Raw genomic sequence first — 21383 nt, 5'->3', positions numbered from 1 at the left:
CAAGAAACTTCGTCAGCAAACTAAAGTCGAAGTTTCTTGGATAAGAAGCGAAACGTCCGACACCTTCAAAGAAGTACAGATGACGGCTGAAGAACCCTTTTCATCGATGGACCAATCCTGTACGACTGAGAGCTTACACAGACGAAATCACGGACTTATGTAATTAAAAATATGACATAGAGTGCCATTCCCGAATTAGTTCACTGTTGTTGTGTTTCTTGCTTGGATACTGCTAAAGCGCTGACCAGACCTCTGGCAATGTTTTTTCCCTTCCACAGGGAGGCAGCATTTCCCTTTTTGCTTTGTTAGCGCTTTATTACAGCTTTAGCTGTTGTTAAAGCACTATATAAACCAATATAGTATGTATATATTGCGTTGTATTTTGAACATCTCTTATTTCAAGCTCATATAACTCCAGACCCATATAATTTAGGAGATAACTCTTTTTTTCTGATGAAAGAAGATAGTATGATGTTTTTAATGCTGTACTAAATGTTTATGCAGTCCTAAAACTCAATATTCTGTGGGTCCTGGAATTTGAGTGACAATGACAAAAACCCTGGTACACATTTTTGCATGGCTGGCAGTGAATGTGTTAAAAACTTTGCAAGCACACATCAAATTAAAGATCGCATTGTAAAATTCAGCCATTCATTATACAATGTTGACGACGTGAACCATCTGGGCGGATTGCGTCCGCAACCGCCGTGCCAGCTTGACAAACAAATAAATAAATAAATGGAACAACACATCAAAGTTGACAATGAAAAAAACTCAATGAAGAAAATGACATACACCCAAAGTCTTTTCGACGCAGAAACAAAGTAATGGTGAATGGCCCTTCGTTAAAAACACATTTCACCTTTAAGGCGCCTTACAGGCGTTAGCATATTCTCCTCAAAGGAGATTTTCCTCAGGAGGAGCGAGCAAGTGTTGCGGGTGGAAGCTCCGTTTTGGATTTTCTGGGATCAGCGTGACCTTTTGAGATGTCTCAACCACCTGTTGCCGCACACGTTCACACCTTCACACCCTCCTTGACGTCTACCCATGCTCTCCTCGTGTGAGCAAGAGAGCACAGTTTGCGAGAGGGAGGGAGCACAAAGGGTGGGGGGGGGTAGTTTACGTCATTATGAAACACTCTGTTCCACACTGGCTGCTTATGGCTCTTAGATCGGGGTTCAGGCTCGTCGACTGGAGATGTCAAGGTTCACATTGGGGGTAATGAGAATGCCCCCCGCCCTTTTCCCGGCATGCTTCACATCCTCGTGAAGTGTGTGTTTGCACATGTACGTGTGAGGTATTCCCCACGTTGCCAGTGCATAAATCAGTTCTCTGCTCTCGTTGTCGTCATTAAAGTTTTGAGCTTCAATTTTGAAACTGTACAGAAACAAGCGTATGTGAAGGGACTCAAACAAAATAAGTTCAAAGGTCGAAGAGCAAGTCCGTAAGTACCACAAATGGCAGCGTGTAAACGTAAGCAATTGCACATCCACAGATGGCAATCAGGCGTCTTCCAAATGCGGATTGAAATCTGAGACGTGGGGGACATCTGCAAATGACTGTGCAGCATTAATGCACAAACGCCATTGCCGGCTTGACTTCGGCGCTGACTTAAACCCACGCAAATAAACATTTTTCCAAACACCTGCGCCAAAAGCACGACTCATTAAACTTGGTCTCAATAAGCTCATTTAGAGGCACGGACGCCGACACCCTCGCTTGTTTCTGTTTCCTTAACCTGTTGGTTTCATGTATGCACTGATTATGATTGACGCGGTCACCCCACGGCCACGTGTTACTTTAAAGGCATGACCATCATAAACTAAGCGAAATTACCATTTAAATTAACAGGCCAGGGCCAACTAAACACCTGAATGTTTAATTTTGGTGGTATTTATTGTTGTTTACTTTTGTTATTTGCAGCGCGATCTAATCCAGCGAGAGAGGGCAAAAAAATGTCACTTCAGGTTAGCAATGTCAAACTTTTTTATTAAAAAAATGACTGGTTCAGTCGTAACAAAATGTACTGTATGCCTTTATTTTTGTTATTCGTTTAATTAAATATATTTTATACAGTATGCCATTTTGAAATGTATACCAATAATGCAAAAATCAGAAAGCCTTTAATCCTCCCAATATGGATGAAATTGGACTACAATACAGTGTAAATCCAGCCTTAATTGGAATTTAGACCTCGAGTGTCAATCGAGCCTGAAAGTTGACTCATTCAATGCTGTAAGTCATTAAAAACAACAACAAAACATTATTATTATTATTATTATTATTATTATTATTATTATATAATGGAATACTGGATGCCGTCCCTTTAAAGGCAAGCAGAGTTTCGCTAATCCTTTCCAATAAGAACAAAGTGCTCACGTCACGTCACACGGCCTGCCCTTCTCTAATCATGTCCAGCTTACACCGCTGTCGTTGTATTATGGCTGGTATTGGACGGTGACCAGTCCAGGGGGTACCCTTCTTTTTAACCCAAAGTCAATTGATAGAGGCTCCTACTCACCCGCATTAGAAGCGTTTGAAGAAACAAACTGGGCGGTGGGTTGACGTTCAAAGCCTCCCTAAGTGTCATTTTCAGATGTCCGTCAAACCAGATGGGCGGCGACTTGCGGGCCCCCGCTGCCCGATGGGTTCCCCGCCAGCCCCAAAGTTCGAGAGTCAAATAAAAAGCCCTGCTGTCCGGCGGCGAGCAACCCCAGGCTGTCCGTTAGCGTCCCACTCGGGGATGAGCCCATTAGGGTGCTCGGTTGGTTGGCGGCGGCGCTGCTCGTTTTGTCCGGGCTGGCGGCCAGGCGGGGTGACGGCGGGAAGGTGTAGCCATATAAGCTATAAGGAGACGTGTGAAGGCGGAGCCCGGCATAGCTCTGTGGGGCGGGGCTGGACAGGTAGCTCAGTTGCGATGTCGAGAGCGGGAGGGCGCAGAAGGTGTCGCCATCGTAGGACGGCGGGCCACGGGGCGGCGGGAACGGCTCCGAGGGGGTGGCGTAGCGGTGGAAGGGAAGGGACGGGCGGGTGCAGGTGAAGTCGCTCGGGCTGAGGGGGCACACTTGGAAGGGTGACGAGCACGGCGAGGGTGATAGCAAGTGGGGCGACGCGCCGACACCTCCGTGGGCTCCCTGGACTCCTGCGCAAACACGAGTATTTTAATTGCTGCGCAATACAGGGTAGATAGAGGAAAAGATGTCTTCAGTCGTCGTCTGTACTTCTTTGAAGGTGTCGGATGTTTCACTCCTCATCCGTAGAGCTTCACCAGAGTTACCAGCACCACTTTAGTTCACTGACGAAGCTCTTCGGATGAGAAGCGAAACATGCGACACCTTCAAAGAAGTACAGATGATGACGAAGAAACATTTTCCTCGATGGACCACTCCTGTATGACTGAGAGCCTATACTGACGTAATACACGGTAGACAAATCGACCCATATCAGGCTACCTAGGAGGCGGCCATTTTGCTGTTGACCGATAATGACAACACAGTGCCAAGGTGAGGTCGCGACCATCACGTGTCAAAACTGAGATTACATACCTTGTTTGGCCATACCGGGTATGTCGTCAAAGGTCAGCGTTCGCAAAGATGGCCGCCAGAAGGCATACGACTCCACTAGGGCTTCGAGGCCCATCCTGCAAGCAACAATCGCATTAGTCACCACCAGCTGGCCGCCATCTTGGTTCTGTCTCCCTCTCTGTGCAGGTAATGAGGAGCATAAACGCCACGTCGCCATTGGCCGCCGCCATGCCCTGCGCTCGGCGGTAATTGCTTTCACGCGGCTTTTATGGGCCAATCAGGAGCAAGGAGGCAGGAAGCCGCAGCGTGGATTTATGAGGTGGGATAACCCACCCTCGCCTTGCCCCCACTCCACCCTAGCAGTCCTGCTCCAAGGTGGGTTGGTGTGTCGGACTAACGCAACCGCTCTGTTCGACCTCGTTAGCGTTAGGATGAAAGTCGGGCCCCCACCCTACCGAAACATACGCAAATACCCGTGGGGTTGAAGCCGCGGCGATAATTTGGACAAGCTGCCCGTGAAAAGCCTGCACTGTGTGTTCGCATTTTGCCAGTCAATTTCATTAAACACTTGGCGAAAAGTCACTTTTGTTGGGTGAGCTTGTACGTTTGCTAGCAAACTACCGTACTTTCTGCACCATAAGGCGCACCTAAAAGAAAAGATTACTGTTGGGGTAGAACGAACGATCACTTTTAACCCATTCATTACCATGGGCCTCATTATCCTGTGCGCCTTGTGTTGGAAAATGTTTTCAAAATGTCATTCATTGAAGGTGCCCCTTATATTCCAGAAAATACGGTAATTATTTTGCTACATTGCACAGAATCTTGTTTAGACCTGTGTATGTGTGTGTAAGCTACTGTATACATGTTCCTATATCTGTAACCCCCCCCCCCCCACCTCTCTGCACATTTGCTTATTTGACCTTCCCGCAGCCCCCCGAGGTGAAAAGTCCAAAAGGAGCAACTAAACAACATCGCCCAACACCGTTTGTGCACAAAGTAAAGTATTACTTTACAATTCTATCGTACTGTATACATGTCACTATCATGGTTTTCTTTTGTACAGATTGGCTATGACCTATTTTGCTGTTTGTGTTTCAGAGGTCGTGAATCCATCTTCCGCATTCCCACGACAAAGTGACAAAAGGACGAAATCTCCCAAACGCTGCGGTAAGACTTGACAAATTCGACCCTGCATGGATTTTCACTTTCGTACAGGCCCGTCGCACACTTCCCGTGAGAGAAGGATAAATAAATGCAGGCCGTGCTTTTTTTCCCTTCCCCTTCCCGTAATATAAGGCTGGAAAGCCGTGAAACACATAGACACACATGCAGGCCAGCAAAAATATCAAACATGACCCAGTTGCGGTGTGTAATGCGGAGGTCCCAACTCACCGATTCCTTCCAGAGTCTCTGAAGCCTTTGGCAAAAGGGTTTCTGTCAATTTTCAGCCTGGTTATCTGGAAAACATAGAGGGAGGGGGGTGAAAAATCCCCCCAAAATCTTATGACAACACATACAGCGTGCCAGCAGAAATAGTCTTCTGTTTGTCTAAACTTTCAGTGGCGCGTGCCAATATGACACTTTTTGTCTCTTGGCGTTTAGGAAACTGAAGCAGTGTGTTTGCCGCAGTGCACATGTGATGCCCCCAAGTCCAAAAATAATTTGGTCGAACTTGTGAACTGCATTCAAAGTCAGATGTTCGGTCTCGTTTTAGAAGATCTAGACCATTTCAAGATTTTTTTTTCTCCAGAAATCGTATTTGTTAGTTGGCCGGATTATGCACACAGGAATGAAATGAAATCAAAAGTATGCATCTATGTAGTAACTATTTCTTTGACCTTCAAAAAAATTGGAGTTACATGCCATTAAATTGAACTAAACTGGATTGTTGGGCCATTTGAAGTCAACGACATGATGTAATTTCCACCATTGTTCTCATACAAGTGGAGATAATAACATAAAGGTGACCCGGTCAGGACAAACCTGCTGGTTCTGGTACGCCGTGACGGTAGTAAACACGGTTTCAGGGAAGAAGAAGGTTCGCGTGGCCTCGCCAACAGGCACGGCCTTCACCGGGGACAGCTCCTCGCCGAACTCCTTGCGGATCACGTGGACGCGTGGTTGGTACTTGTGCATGGAGTGCAGGATTATCTGGAGAGCACGGCAGTTTGGTCACAATTGGCACACAAAAACGGGTATATTTATGTAATACAGTAAAGTCTCGTTATATCGATATCGGTTATATCGATAGTACTGCTTATTACGATACTATTTCTATGAACTCAAGGAGGAAATTACATGCCTGCAGGATCCGATATATCGATAGTCCGGTTATATCGCTATTTTTTCCGACTCCCGAGAATATCGATATAACGAGACTTTACTGTATGTCTGAATTTAACTGGTTATCAAATCTACAATATAATTTTCACAAATTCTATGTAGGTCCTTCAACAAGCTTCATATATAAGTCTGGACCTCCCCCAGGGCAAACCAGAGACACTTAGAGAGTTTTCTCAAATTATGAAACATATGAATGACTGTCAAATTCAGTAAAATATGGAAAATTAATGACATTGATTGTGGCATAACCATCCTAATTTGAGCCACATTTGGGGTAATCGGGTGGGATATTTTCAATACATATTCCTTGTTGGAGGTCTGATCTCTGCAGGGTGCCTGTTCTCCTAATAGTTTTTATTTATTTATTTATTTATTTATTTTTGGGGGGTGGCTTTCAAAGCTTTTTTGTAATCTCTAACTTTTCAAAATAGGCTATTGGGTAATTGTATCGGAATTAGTGGCCCCAGAGTAATATAAATATGAAGGGTAATACTAATATCGATAAGCGGTACAAAAATTGGACAGAAGGCAGTAATATTAATAATTATATAGTAATAGTAATATAAATATTATAATTATAATAATATATAAAATATATATGTAATATATATGTAATATATAGTAGATGTATTATACAATATTACAAACAAAATAAATATAATATATATGTTAGTTATGGATGGTCCTGTTGTATTTATTATTTTGCTTTGTATTGACTATATGTGGAGCGCTTTGTTACAGCTCCAGCTGTTGTGAAAGCACTATATAAATTAGGATGTATTGTATATATAATATATTTAACATAAAATATTCCATAAATAAATACTTAAATCCATAAATAAATAATAATAAATATTATATATTACATTATATATAACATACAATGTAATAGATTTAATATATAATATTACAAATAAAGAAATAAATAGCTGAATTACATGTCCCTGGTCGTCCAGCTCGTTATTGGTGAGCTTGAGCTTGTCGAAGCTGACCACCTGCCGCATCCATGTCTCCCCTGAGGCAGGCGAGTCCGGGTGGATGTAGACCCTGGGTGGCACCGGCGAGTCGGCGTTGCCCGCCACCATCCATTTGGAACTGTGGTACACGTACCTGTGAATAAACAGCAACACACACACCCCAAAAAATACAATTGTTGTTTAAAAATCAGCTGTATACATTTGTGTTTCACCGTTTTTCTCAAAGGAGAATGAAAATAATCAAATCAATCAGCAATTTATGCTTCCCAATAAGACTGTTTAATCTTTTCAGTATGCGTCAATACGCACAAAAGGAATCTCCATTGCGCACCACCTACCCTCCCCCCCACCTCTCTGCACATTTGCTGATTTGACCTTCCCGCAGCCCCCCGAGGTGAAAAGTCCAAAAGGAGCAACTAAACAACATCGCCCAACACCGTTTGTGCACAAAGTAAAGTATTACTTTACGATTCTATCTTACCTGTATCGCTTGTTGTCCACGGGGATGATATCCATTGCGATGTAATATTGCTGATGCGGGTCCAAACCGGACATTTTGACGCGCATGGCCGGGAACATCCGTCTAAAAAATGTATATATCATATTAAAAAAATGACGCAGATGGGGTGAGAAAGGAGTTTAGTTCGATTCCTGTTTTTTTAAGACGCTATGTTTCGCATATATTTTTTGCATTTAATTCTTGCAAAAATGATCGTGAATGTCTTTAAATATATTTTAAAGACATTTTATGTTTTTTTTTTATTATTAAGATGTGTTTTTTTTTGCCATAGTTTCTGATTACATTTTTAACCAAAACCTGCAAATCGCTATTGTTGATTCGAAATTCAATTTTGCGGAGGTGGGTTTCTGGGTTTTGTGTACCTTCCAGCCTTGGTGATGATCATCTCCGTTCCAATCTCGTGGAAGCGTTTCCACAGATCTGAGCCCTGCAGGTCCACGCGTGGATCTTCGCACCCGTTGCCGCAAACGGCTGCGGGCTGCGGACTCTCCAGGAGCGCATCCTCGCTTTCTGTTTTACGCACACCCACACATACACAATTCATAATTTCCACAATCACCAAATGAATTGTTTTGTATATTTTTTCCTGTTTAATAAGGAAATTGCTCCAGTGTAGTTGTTTTTTACAACGGCGTGCTCACCGTGACTAATTACAATTCATTCTTGATAACAAGAACAGGAAATTGTTTAAGTAGCTATAATAGGCGATATTTGGTCATATCAGAATATGATCACACAAATGCAATTTGGAGGGAGGGTGTAACCATTTTATGGATCATTCCGATCACTTAGCACTTTTGAATGTTTGGCACGCAGGCCCGTGTTTCATTGAAAGTGACCTCAGTCGACTAGAGTTTTAGTTTCCAGTGCATCCTGGCTCGTTTTTTTGGTTCCTTTTCTACTGCTGCTAATTGGCGTGTTTACGACTGCAGCCAAAAAAAGCTCATAAAATAAAAGCATCGTGCTCACAGTCATAATTGTCACACACTTTGCACGCCGGCCACGAGCTCAAGTCATGTTTGTAGGAGTGTCTTTCAAGCATACAAATATTGAAGTTGAATAATTGGTTCGAGTTTGGTATTGAATGACAATACACAATGAAATAATAGTTAAGAGTCAAATGTGTGCAAAATGGATAATAACAGTAGCCGATATTCTTGTCGTTGTTGTAGACGGGTGATATTACATTTCCTTCCATACTACAGTTAACTTTTTGCTTTTCTTTTAGTTTGTTTTTTTCTTGGCTGCTCTCTTTGCTTGCAGTGCTTTTACTCACGAGATCCGTCGCTGGCGTATTCCACTTCGCTGCTGTAGGTTCTGGCCGACTGCTGAAGCTCCGGACTGGCTTTCGGAACGTCGTAACCGGGCGACGTCGCAGCTTCCCCCGCCGTCCTGCGCCTCTTCTCGGCCCCGATGAGAGACTCCACGGAGAAGGCGTGCGCCTTGACGCTCAGCGCGCACGGCGAGCGCCGCTTCTCCGCCATGGTTCCGAGTCGTGGATCGTGGATCGTCGGCGTAGATTTTTTGTGGTCTGGAGTACGACGACGACGAAAAGTCCCCGAAAAGGTGAGGAAGTGTTCTGATGTGCAAGTTTCTCCGCGTCTGGCGTCTGGGTGATCCGCCGCTTTCTTTGGGAGAGAGGTGTCAACATTCGGGGAGAAACAAGGCGGAGCAATAGGGGGAGATGTCAGTCACAACTCGCCTCGGCCAATCGGGAGTCGATTCTGCTTCCGATCAGGAAGTGCCCATACTGATGCTGCCAGAGTTGATCAACGAAAGCCGCCGCAGCACCACTTCAATCCCAGCAGTTCGATTTTTTTTGCGTTTCATACTCGGCGTTTGAACACAAAATTGCTACGGGGTGTAAACTGAATCATCATTTCAGCATCTAGTGGGACAAATATGCGCATTGGTAATTTTAAGATATTTAAGGCGACAGACATGACTCATTCATTTGGGGGAGAAATTCCTCACTACTGCATAACCTCGGACAAAAAAAGATTCAAATTGCACAAATCCATAATTAAAATACATTTAAATATAGCCCTAATCAAAAACAAAGACATTGCACGTTATTGAATTGTCATGCCTTCTCGTAGTAATATTTGTACCTTTTTAGCAGAGCTGCAAAAAAAAAAATGAATCGGCAGTGTAAAAACAAACAGCACCAGCCGCAGTGTGATTATCAGCACAGTTAATGTTGACTCTAATCAAAACTAGACACCCCGAAGCCTAATACGACAATTTGCAATATCTATGTAATATAATCAGCCCATTGGTTAATGTAAACTGTCCTTGGCGCATTGTTTTTCCACGTAGAAAATATAACAAACATACTTGTTTCTCACTAAACGCGTCAATGGGATTTTATTTATTTACATTATCGAACTCATTGAGGAATTAAAACTAAACATTGCTGTTTTATTAATTCGGACTTTAATATTATTGTTCAAGGGCAAAAAAATAGATATTGACCCAAACTGTCCTTTAAGCATTGATTTGAATGTCCTTTAGAATAAAAAAGGAGTCATTGAACCATTTATTGACATTTTCTGTTTCAGTCATGGCGAGAAGGCTCACAGAAGGAACCCCACGACCACCCAGCAAGTAAAGTAGGTATTACTTTTATTATTTAGTATTTGCATGTTTTTACTTTGTGCATGAGTCAAAGCTATTATATCAGGAATGGTAAATGGGATGTCTTAAAATGTTGCTATTAATTTCAAATAAACCGCAGATTTGTATTTACTTATATATGGATGTACTTTTTATTGCACAGAACAAATTACAGATAGCTTGTTGAATGGCTATGCACGTTTTGCATTGTCCGTTTTGACTTTTTTATAGACTTAAATCATTCAAAACGGCATTCCATTTTCCAATTAGTGATAATTTTATTGTAGGATACCGAATGAAAGTCGTCTATTCTGGTCCTTTCCTGTAGTCTTAATTAAAAAAAACAATCAATGCAGTGTTAACACAGTTCTACTAAAACTACCAGTATGTTTTAAAATGTTTTTTTCTACATCAACTGCAAAGTGTTACTGACTAACAAAATACAGATAGCATTAATGTTAATGGTTATAGATATGATTTATATTCCTGACAATCATTGTTGTTATATCATTAATGTAATAAACTACTATCTGCAACCAATTCGTATCTGGCTATGATAAAACGGAGCAGCACATTTAAAATTACGACTGGGTTTATATTGTACATAAATGATAATAACAACACAGTTCAACTTCGTTTAGTATTTTTGGCGTTTGTTTTTTTATTGTGGCTTAAATGCAGGCTGTTTTTCTCCATTTTTCCCCCTAACAATGTAATCAGTTCGAGAGGGAGCTTATTGTCTCCGCGTCGGCCCCGGTGCGCGTGCGTGCTCAGCCAATCAGAGTTGACCAGACATTGATGGGGGAGGGAATAAAAAATGCCCCCAACGTGTGACAAGTTGGTGCGTGAGACGCAAGGTCTCATGGGCCTTGGCGGCCCGTGGCATACCATGGAGCCATTTTTTTCATAATTTTTTATATTCATAGCTAAAAAAACACGTTCTCACACTAAATTAAAATACCTTTTAAACCAAAATAATGGAGGAACTGCAATGCTCAAACATTGTATTAACGTTTTAATTTGCTCTAAATGTATAGTCTTTGCAGAAATATATTCTGCATAATGTCATGACACATTTGGATAATAATTACATTTACTACATTTTTTATTGACTTCAATCATTCCAAAAAAAAATCTCAGCCGTTCTCCTCATGCTGCAGTGCAGCACTAATGAGGAATAACTGATCTACTAAATCATGCATCAATAGTGGCACAACTCCTGTAACAAAAACGACTGAGCACAAATCAGTAATACCAAAATATCTGAACATATAACTGAACAAAAACACGTGCCAGCAGCAATTGTTATCCTTAAACACATCACTGGTCCATTAATTGTTTTTTAATGTTAGCAATAAACAATCCGAAGCACGCATCGATAATAATTCAACTATGATATAAAATTCAACTACTATACCACTTTTCAGTGATAAAACCGAAAAAAATACAAAGGCTCTGCTCAGTCAGAACAGAAGGCTCAAGCACAAATCAGGAATGAATTCATAATAACTAGAAAGCCAGATATTAAAAATTGTTCCTTTTGATTGTAAAGTGTCCTCGCGTGTTTTGAAAGACAATTAAAAATTAATTGTATTATAAATATTATTATTATTTGGGAGACTGGGGATCATTAAAGCTGCAGATTTTTGCTTTCTGTATTTATTCTTATATTGTAATGAGCATTAGGCTCATTTGTCAATGTGTGTGTGTGCGCGTGCGTGTGTGTGTGTGTGTGCGTGTGTGCGTGTGCTCGTTTGTGTGTTAACGGAAGGACAAACTATCAGCCTTTGCATGCATTGCATTTAGTCCTTTGATGAAGCACAGTTTGAACGCCTGCACCTTTAGCAGCTCATTACGTGGCCGCATTCTGGAAACGATGATTACACACACACACACACACACACACACGCGCGCGCGCGCGCGCACACACACACACACACAAACACACACGCACACACACACACACACACACACACACACACACACACACACACACACACACACACACACACACACACACACACACACACACACACACACACACACACACACACACACACACACACACACTAAGGCAGTGAAAATCTCAGTCATTAAACCTGTGCTAGTGACTATTTTTTTTTTTTTAATCCTGACCTATTAGAGGTGAGGTTGGAAGTTTTCACCCTCATAAAAATTACACCTGCTTTGCATGTACTTTAAACAGGTGATGTTGTCAGCCTGGGATGATAACTATACTTCTTATTCATGCTAGGTCATTTCAGTGAATGGATTGGCAAGTGGACTGTTGTTGCCCTTCAAGACTTCCCATCTGAGCGGGCTTCATCACCTCATGTAAACCTGAAGCCAAATTTAGCTGAACCTGAACCTGAAACTGCACGGAGGGGAGAGCAAACATCCTCCAAGACAAGCTAAATACTTCAATTGCTGTGCATGCAGTTGATGACCTGAAATGGCAAGTAAGTTGAAATGCATTTTCAGTTTTCATAGCAAACATACATACATACATTTTCAAGTGATCAGGTTATTATTATTGGTGCATGAAAGTGTTAAAGGACTTAGTCTGTATTCTTTGGGAGAGGAAAATCACATTTGACTTTAATGTCTTTGTTTTTGTTTGGGAAATGCCAACTTGTTGTTCTTGACCAAATCTGCTCCTTTGAAGAAGGAGCAGATTTGGACAATTGTTACTCCAATTGCTACTCCGCTAACCTTCATGATGATGTGAAAATCACAATCTTAAAATGCAAACATCTGCAGCTCGTAACTGAGCTTTTGGGGAGTGGCGGGCGCACAGGCGTCTTAAAAAGCACACAACGCTTATTTTCATCTCATTTCTGTCTCCGTCGTAACTGGAAGCATTTAAAGTATTTTTTTTTTGTTTTAATCAAAGACCCAAGTCATAAAAAAAATAAAAAAAAAAAAAAAATCTGAAATGGCCGCGAATCCCGCCTTTCTTCCCAGTCCAACTAGCATTTAGCACACATTGAAGGAATGTCGTTTTATTGGCGTGTTTAGGGCGGAAAAACGGGCACAAATATGTCCTGGTTTTTATAACGGCTTTGCACAAAGAGGAAAGAAAGTGTCCCAGTGTTTCCCTATTTTTACCTTTCTCTAATTGGTGGTAACGACTCCATTTAAATGTCAAACAGCAAACATGAAAGCCGCGTGGGCCGCTTCCACGGGTCCCCTTGACAAGCTCATCTACATTCGACTGCACTTTTTATTATATGACAATAACATCCTGTCCTGTATTATTTCCTGTATAGTTTTCTCACATTTTTGCATTTCCTGGGCATTTTTTTTCTTCAATCTCTAAATATACAAAACAATTATACAAAATATTCAGAGAAAAAAAAAGCAATTACTCATTCATTGCCAAATGGACAAAAATGTGTCTACTCAAGTGCCAGGGTTTTTGCCATTGTCACTCGAATTCCAGGTCACACAAAAGATTGAGTTTTAGGACTACATAAACATTCAATGAAGCGTAAGAAAGGGCAAGACTCTCTTCTTTCATCAGAAAAAGTTACTTCCTAAATTATATGGGTCTGGAGTTATATGAGCTTGAAATGAGGGCGAGTGTCCAAAATACAATTCAATACACGCATATTGGACCAAAAAGCGCTTTAACAATAGGTTAATGTAGAACAAAGCACTAAAATGGAAAAAAGGGAAATACTGCCCCCTTGTAGAAAGGAAAAAACATTGCCAGAGGCCATGACCAGCGCTTGATTGGCACCCAAGCATGAAAAAGCAAAACCAGAACAAATTCGGGAATGGCGCTCTATGTCGTATTTTCAATTCCCGAATAAATTCGTGAATGGCAGTGAACGAGTTAAATATGAGGCAGAAGTTAAAAAAGGAAAAACAACTGTCCATTTTCTGCTTTCGCGCGAAGCCTCAAATGATTTTTTTTCCCCTGCTCGTTTTGTCCTCACTGATACGGCCCCGGGCGAGAAATGTGTTTTTCATCCAGCGTCTCTTCCTCCCTCTTCCCGGGATAACGGGGGTCACAGCATGGAGACCCCCGATGACTCCACACCTGTAACAACAACGCCCGGAATATCCGCTCGGCTTGCACGTGTTTAGCGTGTGTTGCGTGCATGTGTGCTCACTAATCCTTCTTCAACACCTCTTCAGGCCTTAAACGAGCCCAGGGGTGCGACGGCTATGAAACACTCAAGGCATTTTTTTAGCATGTGTGTGTGCGAGCAGGCGACGCGGTGCTGAGATGTGATTAATAAAAGATGAGTGCACGGGAAGTCAGAGTGTTTGGATTCGATCTTGACGAGATGAAAGACGTCTAAAAGGGAGTTGGGGGGGCGAGTGGGAATACGGGGGTCAGTCCAGGACCACACTGTGAACGGGCCTTCGGGGGTACGAATGCAACAAGTGATGACAATAAGAAAATATTCCCATCCGCCATCTTTTGATGCCTGCGGCGTGCCCGTCTTCCGAAAAGCAGCGTGTGAAAACGATGGTGAAAAGATGCTGACTTGCAGTCAGATGTGCTTCATGATCGTAGTGGATTTTGAATTTCATCTGCGGTTCACCAAGCACCTCCGAACATCATCATTTCCACGAGATGACCGCTGGTTTTATGGCAATTTGGTTGTCCTCTGACAATCACACTATGGTTTTGCGGTTGAGAAGAAAATCATACAGTCCATCATATTTTACGCCAAGCTTCAAAAACTGAGACCGAGTTTCAGTTTTTACACTGCGGCGTGTCAGTAGATTGTGCAAAGACTGTAAACAATATATCATATTTTCCGGTTTATAAGGCGTACCCAAAAGCCTTGATTTTCTTCAAAAGATGACCCTGCACCTTATACGCCGGTGTGCCTTGTATGTGAAGTCATATTTAGCCGCAGCTGGTCATCAGCAGCCACCGACTCCATTTCCCCTTGCAGAAGTGGTGCGTAACCCCAGCCTCTACAGTAGTGCCTTATAATGTGGTGTGCCTTGTATTTGGAAGACTTTTATACAGTATAGTTATACATTTTGGAAAACATTTTTCATTCATTGAAGATACGCCTTATAGTCCAGTGCGCCTATATATGGAAAACGTTTGAAAACACACCATTCATTGGGGGTGCGCCTTATACACCAGAAAATACGGTGTGTGTGTGTGTGTTTGTGTGTGCGTGTGCGTGTGTGTGTGTGTGTGTGTGTGTGTGTGTGTGTGTGCGTGTGCGTGTGTGTGTGTGTGTGTGTGTGTGTGTGTGTGTGTGTGTGTGTGTGTGTGTGTAAAATTAGTTTTTTTTGTTTGCAACTTTCATGTCATTTTATTTCAAGATACATACTCTTTTTTTTTTCATCCCAAAAATATTAATTTTACCATAAAATGCTAACTTTTTCCTATTTCACTTTGTTATTTATATTTAACTTTTTATTTTTAAGTCTTTCAGATCCTGAGGTTCAGTGGTTGTTGCCTGAAAATTGCTCTGAATCTTGGCCCATCCTAGTTTTCAGGTCATATACAAATGATGTTCGTATTGGATACTTAAATTTGCCACATTGTTGCCTTAATCTCATGAAAAAGACTGAAAAAGGCTATCCAGGCATTTAAAAAATATTAGTAACTCGCCCCCTTTAACGCATTAATTGCCAGATGATGTGCCCAAAATGTGTCCACTCCAGTGCCAGGGCTTTTGTCAATTTCACTCAAATTGCAAGACACGCAGAATATTTAGTTTTAGGACTGCCATAAGCACTCAATGCAGCGTAAGAAATCTTAGACTCTCTTCTTTCTTCAGAAAGACTTAATTCTTAAGTGATATGTCTGGCGGTATCTGACCTTGAAATGGGGGCGGATGTGGAAAATACAATACATTCATATTGGTTAATATAGTGCTTTAGCAACAGCTGAAGCTGGAACTGGAAGTGCTAACATGAAAAAAGGGAAATGCTGCCCCTCGTGGAAGGGAAAAATCATTGCTAGAGGTCTGAGCAGCGCTTCATCGGCACCCCCGTAAGTAAAAAACAAAACCAGAACAAATTCGGGAATGGCGCCCTACGTCATATTTTCAATTCTCGAATAACTTCGGAAATGGCAGTGAATGAGTTAACTTTATTGCTATCCCCCCCGCCCCCCGCCATTTATATGTTTAAACCTGTTTTCTTTCTGTTGCCCTTGTTATAAGCCAAACAGCACCACAGCAGCACCACGCTGAGGTCTGAGGCGGCCCCGTCAGCTACCTGGCAGCCCGCCCCTCATCCAGATGCTTTGTAATGTTTTTTTTTACAACCTGCGCATTCATTTGTTCTTGACTATTTCATCTTGAAATAAACTTTGGACGATGCGCAGTGGTTGTCGCTCAAGACCGGCGTGCAAAAACTCTCTTGTAAATGATATCAAAGATGTGGAATTTACAAGGAGTGTGCTTTGGAGTGGAACTTTTTTCGACATCCCTGATCTCATTCGCCTTTTGAATGGCCCTTCGAAATCTTTAACTTGTTTGTTGTGGAGAGTAAATTATTGGGAGGCAGCTTTTTTTCACTATGCAATCGATCTGCAGGCTTGTATAAGCGCCCTCGGATATTTTTGGTGTGGCAAAATAAGTATGTGAAACACCTTGAACAAAAAAAACAAGGCAGGCACCTGGTCGAACTTGACTTTTCACTGCTTGGAAGGCGTCGTGATGCCTTTTTTTCAAAAGCAAGACACCTTTTGAAGATTTGGCTCAACAGCGCTCCAGCTTCCTGCGATCGTGACGTTCGCAAGTTGGCGTGGACATCACACGCCGTTTTTCTTGACTTGCCATAAAAGTTGCACATGCAACAATAAAAATCACCCGAGTTTGCACATGAAAGGCGACAGAATGTGTGGACGAGGCTCCTTCCGCATGCTAATTCCAGCCCGTCTTGGTGTGGCACCACAACATGGAGTAGAATTTGGTCCGTGATCAAGTTTAGTAACTTGTGTAGTTCCTTCTAAAATAATTTCCCACATTGAAACCTTTCCTTTCTATATGCCAGAAAAATCCAAATTCTCATCAGGTAGCGTCATTAGAGTGACTCATAGACATGTGCGACAATGTGTCCACTCCAGTGCCAGGGTTTTTGTCATTGTCATTTGAATTCCAAGACCTACAGAATATTGAGTTTTAGGACGACACAAACATTCAATACAGCGTAAGAATTCTTAGACTCTCTTGTTTCATCAGAGTTAATTCCTAAATTGAAAGCTAGCTTGACATGAGGGTGACTGTCCAAAATACAATGCAATACAAAGCGCTAACATGGAAAAAGGGAAATGCTGCCCCCTTGTGGAAAAAAAAAAACATTGCCAGTGGGCATGGCCAGCGCTTTATTGGCACCCAAGCAAAAAAAAAAAAAAAAAAATGAAAAAATTCGGGAATGGCGATTTTATTCGGGAATTTTTAATTCCCGAATAAAATGACAGTAAATGAGTTAAGGCGCGTACGATGGATTCAGATTGGATTGGATTTTGTGACAACACAAAGACAGAGTCAATCACTCTTAAGCACTTTCTAACGTATTTGTTATATGAAGCAGTTCTAGATGAAAGAGGAGATGATCAAAGCGTCCTTTTCACCAGTGGATCATGGACGTCAGGGTGCAATGTGCACGTCTGCTAAAAACTAACCTGTGGAGGGGAGATTTCTGCAGGTCAACTATTTGTCTAAATTACTGTTTCAATATGTTGAATTTATGACATTGAAGTGCCCATTGTGTTTTATGCAACCTTTGTAACACACACTATTGAACGGCATCCATTATTTTATCATATAAGTATTGTTGCTATTTTGCCATTTTCCCAACATGACTTGGCTTCTGGTTGACTTTTGTAATGCATGTGGCAGCTGCCTGTTGCTCGGCAGTCTTCAAATGGGTTATTTCCAACTTTTGGGGCAAAAAAATTCCATGTTGTGCTTTAATGAGAGGAGATCTCTGCAGGTAACTTCCTCCCCACCTCCTCCCCCTTCCTCCATCTGGTTGAACTAAACAGCAGATTAGCACATTAGCACAGCCAGCTGGCATCAAGAGAAAGACCCAACGTTCCAATGGGATGCCGCGGACGATTCTTTGCACACCCGAATTAAATGTTACCTTAAAATTCGTTCGTTAACGTGCGGTGATATTTAGCAGGGGGATGTTGCTTTTGCAAAATAAGCGGATGAGTTGGGTCGAGCACAGAGATGTGGTTAGCCACTGCGAGCGTTGTGAGTGGAGTGGTGTTTTGCTCATATGGTAGATTTTGTTTTATATTATATTTTCAAACGTATTTGGTAATAAGATATAAGATGCACTTTTGTTATAATGTTTAATTTTGTGTGCTGCAATTTGGTTTTGTCTCTGAAAATTCCTTCATTTCAACACCATAGACCCCCACATAATCGTGGATTCGTTTAAAGGACAGCCGACGTCTCCGGACAAGTTGTGTCCATAATTTGTAAAATGTCTTCAAATGACTTCTACTGAGCGTATTTTACAAAGATTCCACCGTATATAGCTAGATTTTACGTTTTAAGACTCGTGCTGAATACTCCGTAAGTCTTGTTTTTGAGTTGCTGACGAGTCCGTACGTGATGTCACTGAAGGAACGCCTCTGACCGAAAAAAAAGGACACATTGTAGCAATCCTTCCATTACGTCAATGCTTTTTTTGGTCGGAAAACCTCGTGTTGCGCCAGAAGAGGTCATCCAAGCTCCATATAAGGAATTTATCAGCCGGTGGAAATGGAGGTGGCCACAGGAGGACACCATTTTGTGCCTCTTTTTTGGGGTGAGAGATTTCCCCGCAATGTTGCCTCAAAATGGCACAAATAAATTCTTTAATCGATTGCAAACATGTATGCTTTCCTCTTCAGAACTATTTGAATCATATTCATAACTGGATGTGTAACAAGAAAGCAAATTCTCTGAATCTGATGCCATTGTTTTTATTCTCCAGCAATGCAAGACGTCTTGGCGTGACGTCACAAACTGGGGGCGGGACTTTCTGAAAATGCCCAATTTGCAGCTCATTTTTTTGCCGATTTTGGACACTTTAAGTCATTTTTATTGGTGTTTTGCATTTGAATAAAAATATCATACTGCGTGTTTTGGGTATTTTAGATGCGATAAAACATTTTTCTGATGTCAGTTAGGAAACAAAAAAGTGACGTCGGTTGTCCTTTAATTGTAATGCTATCCTTTACAGGATGATTATAAAATGTACAACAGTATAGTATTTGCTGCCATTGTGCTTTTTTCACCTTCTTTGGGCTTCCTATTGGCTAAAACGCCCTGACTGTTTGGACTTGATGGTGGCGGCCACTGCAGTGACATGTTGGCGGCAGCCTGCAACTGCCTTTCATTTCTAACTTTTTTTTAGTTGTATACAACTACCTTAAACACAGCTTGTGTTGTGCTTGGAGACACACACACACACACACACACACACACACACACACACACACACACACACACACACACACACACACACACACACACACACACACACACACACACACACACACACACACACACACACACACACACCCGCACGCACACACACACAAGCCGGTCCTTGTGAAGCACACAAGCACAGTTGTAAGCCCTTTAAACGGCCAGATTTTTGCCAGCCAACTAGGTGTGCTATTAACAACATAACACGTGCTTAATGAGCACACATACACACACACACACACACACACACACACACACACACACACACACACACACACACACACACACACTAACAAGGGAGGGTACACTTGACAGCGTGCTATTCACAGAAACACGTTTTTTTTTTAAATACACAAGTCACAACAAAAGTCTCACGGGGAGCTTCCGTCAATATTCCCCTCTAATTCTATTTGTGTGTCCATGCATGCGGATGTGTACACGTATGTGAGAGAGAGAGAGAGAGAGAGAGAGAGAGAGAGAGAGAGAGAGAGAGAGAGAGAGAGAGAGAGAGAGAGAGAGAGAGAGAGAGAGAGAGAGAGAGAGAGAGCGCATGTTATATTGTATGTGTACACAACTCTTGTAAAGTGATTCTTTCCACCCCCATCAGGTGTTGCAACATTGCTGATGCCCCAAGATAGACGAATTGAAGATGCATCCGGGCTCTTCATTAGCAGGTACCTCATTCAAAATTAGTCAACCAAATGATATTCAACTGCTATGAGGATAGCGAACTGTGAAAATGCATTGATCCGCTTATTAGATTGGATTGGATTAGCCTTTATTAGTCTCGCAGTAGAGAAATTTACGTTTCACAGCAGCAAAGTGATGAAAGTAAAAGGAAAGGGAAGAAGTAGAAAAACAATATACAGGAGCTCCTGTAAAGGCAGCCACTCTCGTGGCGCCATCTTCAAGTCAAAACAACAAAAAAAAAACTGAAAAACAAATGATGTGACAACACAAAAGACAATCTTAAGCCCTTTTTGCACCCTCTTTGCTGGATGAAGCAGTTCTAAATGAAAGAGGAGAGGATCAAAACGTCCTTTTCACCAGTGGATCAGTGAGGTCATGGCAAAAATGTGTACGTCTGCTACAAGCTAAATGTTTAAAGCAAAAACAAAGCTGTAGCATCCATTGACAAAAAGAAACAGTCACCCATCTCCTGTCCCACGTAAATCCGCTTCAATTCCAAGCCACGACAGTTCCACATACGTATTGACGCTCTGGTCTGATGTTCATCAACTCAAAGTGACAAAAGAAAGCACAAAAACAACAAAAAAGCAAGGCTCGTGAGAGCACTTGCCGACGCCTGCATAATCGGGCGCCATTTTGGACTTCATGTTGGACGTGTGACCCAGTTTTTTTGTCTCCATTGTTGATCTTGTAAAAGAATTCTCAAGCAACATGGCGATGAAAATGGCGGAACGTGCATTTTGCACGAAATGCCTTTTAAAAAGAATCGCCCTTATCACAGCAACCTTCCCACATGGAGTGTTTGTGCTAGTTTGCCGGGGCTCCGTGGGAGTCACTCAATGTGGCTTTTATGGTGAACTGGGGGTCTTGCTTTTGGGGGGCTAATTAAAAGTTACCAATTGGGAACAGATTCTGACACAGGCACGCACATTAACACACCCACGCACAAAAACATACACACGCATGTACTATAGGACGCATAGGGGCTAATGAGCTTGTGAGGAAAAAGCTTAAGGCGCCTTCTCATCAGTGAACAGGTTGTAACTCACAACATATTCTGCCTCTGTTTCTATGTGTGTGCGTGTGTGAGTGTGTGACATACACACACTGTTCCAGTATGTTTCCTCCCCATAAAAAGCAACACTTAGCACTTCATTGGCATTGAGTTTTTGCGACAACCTTATGCATTAGAAGCCCACTCCCTCAGGTGGGGAATATTTCGGGTAATTTTTTTAAACAATAATGGCCGACACGCTATCAGAAGCACCAAGCTACGTACTATCATTTTGTT

The 21383-nt window shown here is 42.0% G+C and overlaps 2 protein-coding genes and 1 long non-coding RNA gene across 6 annotated transcripts in view; 2 read left to right on the top strand and 1 right to left on the bottom strand.

Annotated features, from left to right (window-relative positions):
• Positions 1–8770, top strand: part of LOC148883864 (uncharacterized) — a 48275-nt gene extending 39505 nt beyond the window's left edge. Inside the window, exons 7-10 of the long non-coding RNA XR_016118480.1 lie at positions 3711–3899; positions 4458–4523; positions 4626–4694; positions 8631–8770. This is a non-coding gene — a long non-coding RNA (uncharacterized LOC148883864). The remainder of the gene's footprint in view (positions 1–3710; positions 3900–4457; positions 4524–4625; positions 4695–8630) is intronic.
• tbx18 (T-box transcription factor 18) lies at positions 134–8980 on the bottom strand. The gene is made up of 8 exons (XM_089022081.1): positions 8644–8980; positions 7730–7877; positions 7329–7430; positions 6809–6980; positions 5511–5678; positions 4920–4984; positions 3546–3640; positions 134–3142 (listed from the first exon to the last, which is right to left on the bottom strand). The coding sequence occupies exons 1-8, from the start codon at positions 8849–8851 to the stop codon at positions 2604–2606; spliced, it is 1497 nt and encodes a 498-aa protein (XP_088878207.1). The 5' UTR covers positions 8852–8980; the 3' UTR covers positions 134–2603.
• Positions 8795–21383, top strand: part of LOC148883862 (hormonally up-regulated neu tumor-associated kinase) — a 24898-nt gene continuing 12309 nt past the window's right edge. For all 4 annotated transcript variants that reach the window (XM_089022080.1, XM_089022078.1, XM_089022076.1 and 1 more), the window contains exons 1-4: positions 8795–8933; positions 9929–9979; positions 12238–12442; positions 20010–20076. The gene's annotated coding sequence lies outside the window, so the exon portion shown is untranslated. The remainder of the gene's footprint in view (positions 8934–9928; positions 9980–12237; positions 12443–20009; positions 20077–21383) is intronic.

The sequence above is a fragment of the Hippocampus bargibanti genome, linkage group LG19, assembly GCF_051943395.1.
Source record: "Hippocampus bargibanti isolate YZ-2025 linkage group LG19, ASM5194339v1, whole genome shotgun sequence".
In the NCBI taxonomy this organism is placed as follows: domain Eukaryota; kingdom Metazoa; phylum Chordata; class Actinopteri; order Syngnathiformes; family Syngnathidae; genus Hippocampus; species Hippocampus bargibanti.
Note: the sequence above shows the minus strand (reverse complement) of the source record. Positions and strands in the feature narration are given on the sequence as shown.